Raw genomic sequence first — 13,325 nt, 5'->3', positions numbered from 1 at the left:
AAATTTTAGTACAGAATCTTGACGGCCATTCAATGCTGAATTGAGGTTTTGTTGTACTATTGAAAGTGTTTACATGCAAATATTTAAGGTTCCACCACCCTCACAGGTGGATATAAAATATCCTATTTGAATAGTAACCTAGCATCCCAAATATAACTTGTCTCTCAAACATCTCCCTCCAACATCTCCAAGAGAGATTTTCTTGATGTTTGCTATTGCAAATTGGCTTCTGTATTTCATGACATTGCATCAGTGATCATATTTCAGAAGTATTTGATTGACTGGGGTTATGCACGGTGCTATATAAATGCAATTTCTTTGTTTGTTTACTTCATTTTACAAACCTTTATGAAGTGACCCATTTCAGCAATATGCCATTACTGTTAATGTTGACGGCTTGCCTATAACAGTTGATATTTGATTTGTCTTCAATAGATTAGAAAACGTAAAGCCACATTGATAAAGTATTATCATAAAGCTTCAGTTGAAATGATTACTATAAATTTTCACAAAAAGCTGCTTGTACTTGCATTGCATGTTTAGCTTATCTGTAACTTTTCAGTATTGTTTGTTTAATTCATGAAAATATTGGGCTACCATTAACTTTGTTTGGATTAAACTCAATAAACAATATAGCATAGTTATGCTCAGTGCTTTTCTTTCATGAAGTGGTTAGTATAGTATTAATTAAAGATGAAACTGTGAAATATGTTGATTGGGTGGAGCGAGCTTTGGAGTTAGGTTGGTTGGATAAAGGGGAATCGCAGGTGTACCAAACATTGAAAAGGAAGATGAAAGAATGTAAAAATGATTCTTGAATGAAGTTATATCTATTATTGTGGAAGAGCAGAGGATTTGGAAAAATAGGTTTGCAAACATCAAAAATAGTGCCTACATATGATATTGAAAACAAAAATGAATTAAATTCTAGATTTGATGAGAACAGTAGAATTTAAACATCAAAAGCAAATGATGATACCACGTAAAAGTGTATGTAGACCTCAGTTAGAGTACTGTTTACATTATTGGAACCACACTATCAGAAGGATAAAAGCAAATTACAGCTTTGACAAAGGGTCAGTTAGACTCGAAACGTCAACTCTTTTCTCTCCTTACAGATGCTGCCAGACCTGCTGAGATTTTCCAGCATTTTCTCTTTTGCTGTCAGAAGGATATTGGACTTCACTGAGGGTACAACACGGATTCACCATTATAGTGCCCTTTTGTGAGAACATACAAGCAATATGAAAACTGGCTTGCTAAATTAATTTTTATCTATGTTTTCTCCTAAACTAATCTATATTTGATGATCAGAGCAAATATCAGCATGACAGTGAAATCTTAACATTATCAAAAAGTGGTTGTCAAGAATGAACTATGTAGTCATTGATCAAGAACAATGGGCCATACTGAAGGAAGAAATGTCAGCTGGATAAGGAACATATTTTAATGGGTAGAGCCAGCGTTTATCTCAATCCGCTATCATGAACATTTATGACTCGAGAGTTATATTGTTCTTTGTATTTTTCTCAAAAAAGGTGGAAGAATACAGAGAAGCTCTGGATGGAATTCTTGTTAAGGTGGAGGGTGGAATACGTTTACTACCTGAGCTTTATAGTGTTCCACCTGATAAGGTAATTTTGAAATACTTCATAATGAATACAGGTTATCCAGTGTTCTGATATTCCTCTGGTTAGATGGACGTTTTCAGATTAAACCCGATCAATCATAGTGACAGAGAACATCTTGCTTGCCAAATTGAAAGCATCTTTATCACTACTTATCTGCCTGCTGACTCACTGTTGCTAGAGTAGGCTTCATATGTATATTCTCCTTGTGAATGGATGCCAAGTCCTTGCCTGGTATCTTAATTGAAAACACAGTCACTTAGAATGGGAAATGATGTACAGAAATACCAATCTCATGTATAACGCAGTATGTTAAACATTTGTTTTGAGTATTATAATTAAGACAGGCTTCCTATCAACTTATCTATTGATAACATATAGCTAACTTTTTTTTTTCTGTCCCATATTGTCATTAAATCCCGCTATTAGTGGCAGTTTTGTACCACCTCAGTTTTGTATCTCTGAAATATTAAATTCATATTGCAGGAAAAGTCCAACAAACTATTTTTCTGGCAAAGACAGATAAACATCTGAAAGACATTTTATTCTGGCTTGCTGGCTGAATAGAATACTGTTATTTAGAGTCTTGGCCAATTTGTGATCTACATCCTTTTAGCATACTCTTAATGGTTGAAGTAAAAATCCTATGACTCTCAATTAACCATCTTGATGTAACATCAGTATGCAGGTAGTTCTCTATAATGCCGTAGTTGCATTCCAGTGAAACCTTGCTTAATAGAAAACCGCTTAATATAAATAATGGGGTCTTTAGGAAAAGTAGAATTAGGGGCAGACCAGCAAGATATATCAGGCATGATCACTCAAAAATCACCCAAAAATCTCATACTAAGTGTATATATAGCACAGCTTGAAATCATACTGTACAGTACCTCTCTCAGAAAGCTGCTCTGTTGGAGCTGACATAAAGGCATGTGCAGAACAGCATGAAGATGGGCACTGACATCGTGCACATGCAGAACCCCACTAAGACCAGCACCAACATTGCGCATGTGCAGAACGAAATGCGCAAATCGTTCCCTGCTGGAATGGCGCTATTGCAAACAGAGGTAAGTGTTCTCGAAAATACCATTCCCTAATTCTTCAGCAATGTTATAGCCAAATTGCGCTGCTGAAATGCATGTTAACCCAGAACTACATGTATTGTCTATTATCTGGAAATCGGAGTCTAGATTAGAGCGGTGCTGGAAAAGCACAGCTGGTCAGGCAGCATCCAAGGAGCAGGAAAATCGACATTTCGGGCAAAAGCCCTTCATCAGGACCCTTTTCCAGCACCACTCTAATCTACATATATTATCTGCCTCCCCTTTCTTCTCTTCAAAAAAATACAATTTAGTTTTGTTCATGTGCACAGTACTTGTAACAACATGAGTTTTAATGCACCCTATTCCAAAAGCTTCTACAGGTGTCTGCACCTTGGAGTCTGAGGTACAAAGCGAGGACTTGATTTCTTTGATTAAAGCTTGTTTTGAATACCTTCATATCAGATTTTAACATGCATGTTCCAAACTCCATTTAGCTGTCAGTTAAATTATGACAAAGGATTATTTTTGGATTTCTATTCATGAGAATACTTCAGTCTGAATTATTTGCTTGTTGGCATCACTATTGTCAGGTGCCTGGAAATTCCTTCTACTGACTGACGTATTCAAATTTACATCAGGGCAGGGGAAATCCATACCTCATGATTGCAAGATTCCTGTGGGCAGATTTCATTAAGGCAGCAAAATCCGGAGTTATATTACATATTGTATGTCGAATACAATTTTCTAAAGGGAACTACCATTTCTTTATTGCTTTATTACTCTAACTTTTAACACTGTAGTTCATCCACCATTGTAACTGTTTTGGTCAGAAGCAGCCTATACTTGGTAATACATGTGCACTCTTTCATTTTCTAATTCCTCACAGTAAGAGTTCTTGTTTTTGTATTTTATTTGCTATGTTTTACTGTCTGTTTTATTTGATCTACCAATCAAATGTCATTTGCTTAGTGCTGCCATGCAGGTGCAAATGCAACAACACTCAGATAATTGAGAACATGAGCACTCATGAGCATGGGTGGAGCAGTTGGGTATTAAACAAAGTAGTAGCAGTAAAGCCTTTGAATGGGTTTTTATTTTGGAGGAAGTGAAGTATTTATAATTCCTTGGACTTTGAAAGCAAGTTGACCAATTAAAGGGTTCTAATGATTTTCCTAACAATGTGACAGTAAAGGTCAGGTCACTGGATGCTTGCTGTTGTCTAATGGCTTGAAGGGTCTGAAAGGGCTAATCCTGAGGAATGTCTTAAAGTACCACCTTATATGATATCATGCAGATTTGGTGGGAAAAGCAGCTTAGAATTTCAAAGGAATACGACCTCCTATCCAGGTCCTCCATATTGTCTCTGTAATAATGTCTATAATATCAATGTAACTTGTATTTAGTTGCTGACATGCAATAATCTGCATTTTGTTAAAGACAAGAGTCCCTTATTACATAAGCAAATGGAACACTAGGAGCATTAAACAAACTGAACATACAAACTATATACATTCCACAATCAGAAATTCTCACTCTTGAGTACGAATATGTCTTGACCTCAATCCTGAAATGGAAGGAAGTAAGCTAATCTAAGTCAAACAGCCAGTCAATCAGCAACAGATCACTTAATGCATTACCACAACTAATAGTGGAACAATTGGTCGAAGGGTACCAGTAGATGATTTCATTGGGTTCCCGAAATTCATGACTAAGACACACAAAATCCAGTGAGATTACTGATACTGGCATGCAAAATTTGTTTCATACCATGAATAACAGATGATGGCTAACAATCTGTCATCAACTGAGCCAAATATAAAGGCCGCTGAAGAGAGATCAAGAATTAAATGGAAATTGTTTGACAAAATATCTACAGTTCTCTGAAGTTGGAACAAACATGGTTTGTAAAGATGAGCTAGTTGGTGTAGTGTATTTGGATTTCAAAAAACATTCAATCAGGTGTAACATAAGAGGGTTATGACTTGGAGGAAAGACCGGAGTGTAATGTATTCAGATTTGCTGCTGATAGAAAAATACATGGGAGGGCGTGTTGTGACTAGGGCATAAGGAGTCTACAAGAGAATATAGACTGGGTGAGTGAGTGGGCAAAAACTTGGTATGTGGGAAAGTAGAGGTAATGCACTTTGGTAATTAAAAGGCAGACTGTATCTAAATGGAGAGAGGCTCCGAGAAGTGCATGCACAGAAGGATCTAGATGTTCTTGTGCATGAAATGCAAGAAATTAGCATACATGTGCAGCAAGTAATTTAAAAAGCAAATAGAATTTTGGCTTTAATTAAAAACAGAGAAGCCATGTCTCGACTGTACAATATCTATATCTAAAAGCACATCTGGAGTACTATGTAGAGTTTTGGACCCTGTATTTTTTAAAAAAGATAAACTGGCATTTGAGGCAGTTCAAAAGAGAGTCCCTGGGCTAATTCCTAGAATGAAGGATTGACTTAACAAGAATAGCTAAACAGATTTGGTCTTTATACGTAAGGGTTTAGCAGAATGAAAGGTTATTTCATTGTAACATAAAATATTCTGACGGATCTTAACAGGGTAGATATTGAGAAGGTGTTTCCACTAATGGAGGAATCTCAAACTAGGGGACACTCAATCAAAGCTGAGATGTGAAGAAACTACTCCCAGAAATGAAATGGCCAGTGAGCAATATATCCTACTGGAGCTCATTGAATCTTCAACTGAAATATCTCCAGAATGTAACATAGCTTGACCGACTAATTAGTTATGACAGATTTAAGTGTAATGTCAGATGCTTACTTGAGGAGGGATGTAATTACATTGGAGATAGTTGGAGAAGGTTCACTAGATTAATTCCAGCGAGGATGAGAGATTGAGCAGTTTAGGAATATAGTTGCTGAAGTTTAGAAAGATGAAGGCAGACTTTATTGATGTATTTAAGATGCTAAAGGGCTTTGACGAAATACATGTAGAGTGGAATTTTCTCTTTAGGCAATCTAGAACAAGAAATCATAATTTAAAATTAACGGCTAACATATTTAAAACATATGAGAAGGAATAGCATCTCTCTCAGACGGCCATGAAACGATAGAATTCATTATCCCAGAGTGTGTTGAATGCCAACACTGAATAAAGTGAGGGAGAAGGTAGACGATTAATTTTTAAATTGATAATTGGTTAAAGGGTTGTAGGTTACGGATGAGAAAGTGGAGTTGAAGTAGAGATGAGATCAGCAGCGATCGTCAATTTGATGGAGTAGTCCTACTCCTAGTTCTTAAGTTCTTATGCTGAGATGATTCAGAAGAAACCAGATCCAACAGAAAATTTCCTTTCCTTATCATCTTAGGAAGACCGAGATCATGCTAAGTAAGAAGCAAATAGCAGAACTGAGGAAGTGAATATGGTGGTTTCACCAATACTGAATGAAAGACAGAATGAGAGGTTCCAAGCTAATCAATAAGTTGAAGAAAAAGCTCTACACACTTCAATGCTGATTCACCAGAAGATTGAGCATTGAGAATCTGATACTTTTTGAAGTTGTGGGAAAAAAACACCAAGAAGGGACATCCAATGCCTAGAGATCCATGATATAGTCAAGAAGTTGCCTGTTTCAGAGATCCAGGATGCATATGAAGAAATTGTGAGATTCCATGATCCAAAATACTGAAGAAAGAAATGCTTTTGTTAATAGGATAACTGTCCTTTGTGTGGAAAATACATGATGTTATAGTTCCTCTAGATGTTGCAATGAAACAGTTCACTGTTTTAGGAGGAAAGACCTCCATCATGAAGGAGATCCAAAAAATTAAAGATCTTCTCAATTTAAAGGGACTTTTCAACCTTGTGCTATCGGGGAAAGAATGATTTATTAGTCTTCAATCCAAGGATCTACTAGTCTTCTAAATTCAAAGAGAACATATTCTGGATAAATAGTGATACCTTTGGACCACCTGAATTTTAGAAGTCAACTTTGGAGAAGATGAATTTGTGGTAAATATGATACTGTACATGTATAATGTCAACAATAGAAAATTTTTGGAGAGATCTTGCATAACTGTGTAAGAGTCTTAAAGGGTTAATATAAATGCCTTAAGTGCCATCATTGAGGATATCGTACAGACTTGGAGGAGAAAACAGCTTAGGATTTCAAAGGAATAAGAACTATCATCAGGTCCTCATAGTCTGCAAAGCAAGTTCTGTCCCATCAATGTAACATGGATTTGATTACTACAACACAATGAATAACATCTTATTTAAGCCAAAAGTCTCTCCTCCTTAGACTAATAAATTATTTTCCTCTACAACATCCAGCCAAACAGTTCTTACTTTGTATGGAGACAGTAAGTTTACCCTCCAATAGCGGAGGCATCCTTGTACAAGGTGATCTGCATTGAAGATTACTCTTGTAACATTTGCCTTTATATTTTAGTCTAATGTTTGAATGCTTATTTTCAGAGTTTACCTTTTTAAGCAAAGCCCTACCACCTCTACAATTTATGTTAAATTGGAGAGTGCTGCAAAATTGATAATACTCACATTTTGTTTTCCAGACAGATGAAGAGTGCAAAAATCCACATACTGTTAACAGAATCCCAATGGGCAAATTGCCACATATGTGGGGACAGTCCTTATACATCTTAGGATGTCTTGTATCAGAGGTAAATTAATTCTAAAAGAATGCTGTAGTAATAATAATAATTTAGCTATCTATACCAAATAATAACTTTGGACCATTTGGTGTAAGACTATGTATTCACAGCATATGTACCTGACAACCTGTTCAGCTTTGTGATCAGAAATTTAACTTTTTTACCCAGTTAACATTACAAGCTAGTTGGATCCTCATGTTAGCGCTCAGTGATATTCTTTTGTTAGCAGAAATCAAATGGGTCCAAGTAGTTGAGTTCACAGAAATATGTGCTGAAGTTGGAAAATTTTCTTTGTGTGCTTGAACTTCTTTAGTTTAATCATGTAGGTTCGTAAGATTCATTTCTTTATAGATTTTGCTTTGCTTTGTTTTTCTCAGCCAACTGACTTCAGACAAGATTTTGTTTCCCCCCCGGTTTTCACCATAATCTACAGCATTGGGTAGAATGGTGTTTTTACATCCTGACCAATATTGCTCTGTATTAAGCTCAAAATAGAGTAGAATTGGTCATGATGTAAGATCAGTGAAGTTTGAAGTTTCCTTACAGGATAGTTGCGTTGAATTTGTCTGAATGTCTTTTCATAACCTATCATTTTCAGAAGTATGCTGGTGAACCAGGTGTAGTTGCTGAGCCTCAGCAAGTATTTGCAAAGATTTGAGACTCTAGTTAGTGTTTCCTTGGCAGCACAGATTTGATTGGGAGAACTCTATTTATATAGATTAATGCGATGGAAGGCATAAAATGAACAATTCTCAGGTTCACATTCTAAAAGTGATTTGTCATTGATGTAAAGAGGTAGACACGGATGAGATATTATGCTGCATGTGAATGCACTGCTTGACCCATCAATACTTACGATCATTTCGGCAAGAGTGATGAGAACTGCAAAGTGGAGTTGACTCTGATCAGTGTATCCTTTCCCAACTGTTAGGCCAACTGTGATATCAACTACTATCTCACCTAAGATCAATAACCTGACACAAACAAAAGATTACTTTTCAAATGTTTCAGAACTGGATTAGCTAAGTACTGTCTGTACTTTTTTTTAGAAAGAAATGTTAAGAACAAAGAATAACAGCACAGGAACATATTCTTCAGCCCACGAAGCCTGCACTGACACATGACGCTTTTCTAAACTAAAGACGTTTTGTCTCCGTGTGGTCCATATCCTTCTATTTCCTGCCTGTTTGTGTATCTATCAAGAACCTCTTAAAAATTATATTGTATCTGCTTCTATCACCTCACTTGACAGCGCATTCCAATTAGCATCTTCGTTAAAAAACTTGCTTCTCACATCTCCTTTAAACTTCCTCCTTTTGCCTTAAACCTACATCACCAAGAAATTAACATTCCTATCCTGGGAAAAATATTCCAACTATCCATTCTGTCCATGCCTCTATCTGATCGTCCATCAGCCTCTGATATTCAAGTGAAAACAAGTGGAGTTTGCCCAATCTCTCCTCATAGCTTATACCCTCCAAGCCAGGCAACAGCCTGGTATACCTTTTCTGTGCTCTCTCCAATGCCTTCACATCCTTCGGTATTGTGGCAATCAGAACTGTATGCAGTATTTCAAATATAACCTAATTTAGGTTGTATACTACTCCTACATGATTTGCCAATTTTTATACTCTGTGTCGCGATCAATGAAGACAAGCGTGTGCTATATGCATTCTTGACCACTTTATCCACTTGTGTTGCCACTTTCATGGAACTGTGAACCTGTATGCTGAGATCCCTCTCTATCTTAATGCTTCTCAGGGTTCTGCCATTTACTGTATACTTTCCTTCTGCATGAGACCTTCTAGAGTGCATCACTTCACATTTGTCTGGATTAAATTCCATCTGCATTTCTCTGCCCAAGTCTCCAGCCTATTTATATCCTGCTGTATCATCTGCCAATCCTCCTCACTATTACAACTCCCCTAATCGTTGTGTCATCTGCAAACTTACTGATCAGGCCATCTACATTTTCCTCCAAATCATTTATTAAATGATTTATTAAATATTTATTAAAAATAATGGGTTCCAGGGTGGATCCCTGTGCAACTCCACTTGTCACAGGTTTCCACTCTTCCACCTCTATTCTTTATCTTCTATGACCAAGCCAGTTCTGTATCCATATTATCAGCTCACCGCAGATCCCATGTGACTTCATGTTCTGTTTCAGCCTGCCATGACAGATCTTGCCAAAGGCCTTGCTAAGTCTATATGGACAACATCTACCACCTGCCTTCACCGATCATCTTCATTACTTTCTCAAAAAACTTAATGAAGTTTGTGAGACACAACTTCTCCGTCACAAAGCCTTGTTGCCTATTGCTAATAAGTCCATCTCTTTCCAACTGTGAATAAATCCTGTCTTTAAGAATCTTCAATAATTTCCCTACCACTGATGTAAGGCTCACCAGCCTGTAATTTCCCAAACTATCCCTATTGTGCTTCTTACGCAAAGGAACACCATTGGCTATTCTCCAGTCCTCTGGAACTTTGCCTGTGACTAAAAATGATACAAAGATTCTGTTAAGGTCAAGCAATTTTCTCCCTCGCCTGCCTCAGTTTTCTGGGATAGACCCAAACAGGTCCTGAGGACTTGTCTTAATGCTTTTTAAAACACCCAAAGCCACTATCTTTATATATCAACATCCCCTCGAATATTAACATACCCTTCTATAAACTCACCATTCATCTTGTCATTCTCCTTTGTGAATATTGATGCAAAGTGTTCTGGACCAGCCAGACCACTCAAAATGTTCTTGAGCAGGCAACCCAGACCATAACGTTACAATTTCTTTTGGTAAGTGTGTAGTGAGAATTACCTGGAGTAAGCCAGCTAGGTTGAGTACTAGCTTTTAAAACAGACAGAAACTTATTCACAAAATTATAGAATGAAACACAAAGAACAGAATAAAGAACCCCTACAGAACTCAGTCTATCCAAACTAGGCTTAATTGTGCTGTCAGAATATACACAACAGTCCCAATAAGCAAACCCCCCTTAAAGCACAGTTAGAAAATGAAACAGATGCTTACAGGTTGAAGTTAGAAGGGCAGAAAGAGAGAGAGAGAGTTTCCACACAGCTCACTGTTGAATTCCTAACTGGTTCTGGATTGAACAGTTCAGCTAGAGAGCTGACCACTCCCCTTTCATTATACAGGTCACTTCTAAAACATGACCATTTTGTCCTGAAGTCTCATCTGTTTACATATAAACAAAAAGGCCTCTCAATACCCTTTAATCTTTGTACCAAACCAGTCAAATCGGCACCGAGAGCATTTACGACCCCTCTGAAAAAAACCAAGGACATAGCATCCTTGAGAAAAGGAGCAGCTTTTAGAAAAAAAAACAACTTTGTGATAAATATATTCATTGAGGACCTCACCCACAACCTCCAGCTCCAGGCATATATTTCCTCCTTTCTCTTTGAGTGGACCTATCCCTTCCCTAGCTACATTCTTGCTCCTTTATATACGCACTGTATTAAAAAAACCTTGGGGTTTTCTTAATCCTGTTTGCCAAGGTTATTTCATGGCCCCTTTTTAGCCCTTCTAACTCCTTGTTTAAGTTCTTTCCTGCTCTCTTTTTATTCTTTGAGGGCTTGGTCTTCAGTTTCCTAAGCTTTATGTGTGCCTCCTTTTTCTTTTCAACTAAGCTCTCAATTTCTCTTGTCATCCAAGGTTCCCAAACCTTAGCGACCTTATCCTTTACTTTCACAGGAACATGCTGGTCCTGAATTCTGATCGAGCGGCTTTTTAAAAGATTCCCACCTGACAGATATGGACTTGTACTCAAACAGCCGCGCTCAATATACATTCTCTAGTTCCTGCATAATGTTGTCATGGTTAGCAATTTGGTATTCACAACTGAGGATTAGTGTTGTCCTTATCCATAAGTAACTTGAAACTTACGGAATTTTGCTCACTGTTCCCAAAATGCTTCCCTACTGAAACTTCAATCATCAGGCGATGTATTTTGATAAGGCAAACCAGGCCAGGACTTATATAGTTAACGGTAGGTCCCTCAGGAGAGTTGCCAAACAGAGATCTAGGAATGCATGTGCATAATTCCTTGAAAATGAAAAGATTTGCAAGGATGTTGCCAGGAATGAAGAGTTTGAGTTATAGGGATCAGCTGTATAGGCTGGGTTGTTTTTTCTCTGGAGTACCTGAGTCTGAGGGATGACCTTATAGAAATTTATAAAGTCATGAGGGACATAGATAGGGTGAATAGTCAAGGTCTTTATTTTTCTTAGGGTGGAGTTAGTCTGAAACTAGAGGGCATAGATTTAAGGTGAGAGGGGAAAGAGTTAAAAGGGGCCTGAAGGATCACGTTTTCTTGCCGTGGGTGTTGCGTGTTTGAAATGAGCTTCCAGAGAAACATTTAAAAGACATCTTGACAAATATGATGAGGAGGGGTTCAGAGGGATATGGAGCAAATGCTAGTAGTTGGGACTAGATCAGATTGCGATGTCTGGTCAGTGTGGATGAGTTTGACTAACTGGTTTGATTCTGTGCTTTATGATGCTGACTATGACCTGGCTCATTCCCCAATACAGGTCTAGTATGCCACTTTTCCTAGTTGCTTCAAGAAACCCTCCTAGATGCACGTAACAAATTCCACCACGCTCCAATCGAAGTATCTGATCCTGTCCCAGAAGACATCCCATGATTAACATATCTGAAGCCCTCCCTCCTACACCAGCACTTTAGCCACACATTTAACGGTATACAATCTTCCTATTCTCACTTTTCAACTATTCCCAGCCTCACTGGCATGTGGCACAGGGAGTACTTCTAAGATTACAGCCATAGAGGTTCTGTTTTTCAACTTACTACCTAACTTCCTGAACTCCCTTTGCAGAACCTCCTCACCATTCCTGCAGCCTGGAGTCCCTTTTGTTGCAACAGAAATGCCTATCTGTGCCTCTGATTGTATAATCACCCATTACTGTTGCTCTTCTGCACTTTGCCCCTCACTGGTGTGCAATGGGGCCAGCTATGATAGCACTGTTATGGCTGCTGCTGTCGCCATCCCCTTATTTGCCATTGTTCCCGACAGTATTCAAAATGATAAGGGGGGCTGGGGATAGTCACAAGGGACACCGACATTGACTGTCTGCCTGCCCTTCTAGTGGCCACCCATCTTCTTGTCTGAACTTTTCATGTGACTACGTCTTTAAACCTCCTGTCCATGATGCTATCCACCTCCTGCATGTCGAACTGCGGCTCCAACTGATCCATGTGATCCTCGTTGTCCTTGAATGCTATCCAAAGTCTGTGTCTCACTGCAGATGTTGGGTTGTGTCTCACTACAGGGATTTCTTGCTCCTGGTGAAATCGATCCATTGAATAGAAGGTTTGCAACTATACCTAGACCAGATGTTGTAGTCCAAGGTATGTTTTTGAACTATTTTCTACTTAGAATACTGTTACAAAAAGGTTATTTAATTTGGTCTTCCTTGTGTAAGTTGTAGTTTTAAAATTACCTATAAATCAGTCTGATGCAGTACAGCGTGATTAAATTATGCATTATTCAACAATAATGAAAAAATATTTCAAATACAGACCAGGATTTTAAATTAAAGATTCACAAGGTATGTATAGACATAGCTGGCAAAACTCAGCAGGTCTGGCAGCATCTGTGGAGAGAAAGCAGAGTTAATGTTTCAAGTCCAGTGACCCTTCTTCAGAACCTTCAGACATTCTGAAGAATGGTCACTGGACCTGAAATGTTAAATCTGCTTTCTCTCCATCGATGCTGCTAAACCTATTGAATTTTTCCAGTCACTTCAGTTTTTGTTCTGATTTCCAGCATCTGCGGTTCCTTGGGGTTTTTTTGAGGTAGTTATAGACTGACTAATTCTGAAATTATTCTTCCTGGTCGTATTCTGAGCGTAGTATTTTGGTTTGGCCGTGTTGTATGCAAGTTGGAATTAAGAAGAGATCTTTGTATAGGTAAACAAAAAGTTGAAGCCTTTTGTGTTTGACATTTGATATTTGCCATTATTTTGATTGCAA

The 13,325-nt window shown here is 37.9% G+C and overlaps 1 protein-coding gene across 9 annotated transcripts in view; it reads left to right on the top strand.

Annotated features, from left to right (window-relative positions):
• The window catches only part of phka1a (phosphorylase kinase, alpha 1a (muscle)), a 111,253-nt gene that overhangs the window by 34,114 nt on the left and 63,814 nt on the right, over positions 1–13,325 (top strand). For all 9 annotated transcript variants that reach the window (XM_072594942.1, XM_072594941.1, XM_072594946.1 and 6 more), the window contains 3 exons: positions 1,539–1,634; positions 7,210–7,317; positions 12,623–12,701. In XM_072594942.1, the coding sequence (XP_072451043.1) occupies positions 1,539–1,634; positions 7,210–7,317; positions 12,623–12,701 (283 nt within the window). The remainder of the gene's footprint in view (positions 1–1,538; positions 1,635–7,209; positions 7,318–12,622; positions 12,702–13,325) is intronic.

Source organism: Chiloscyllium punctatum, chromosome 25, assembly GCF_047496795.1.
Source record: "Chiloscyllium punctatum isolate Juve2018m chromosome 25, sChiPun1.3, whole genome shotgun sequence".
NCBI lineage: Eukaryota > Metazoa > Chordata > Chondrichthyes > Orectolobiformes > Hemiscylliidae > Chiloscyllium > Chiloscyllium punctatum.
The sequence above is the reverse complement of the archived record's forward strand: the minus strand, read 5'-3'. Positions and strand labels throughout refer to the sequence as shown.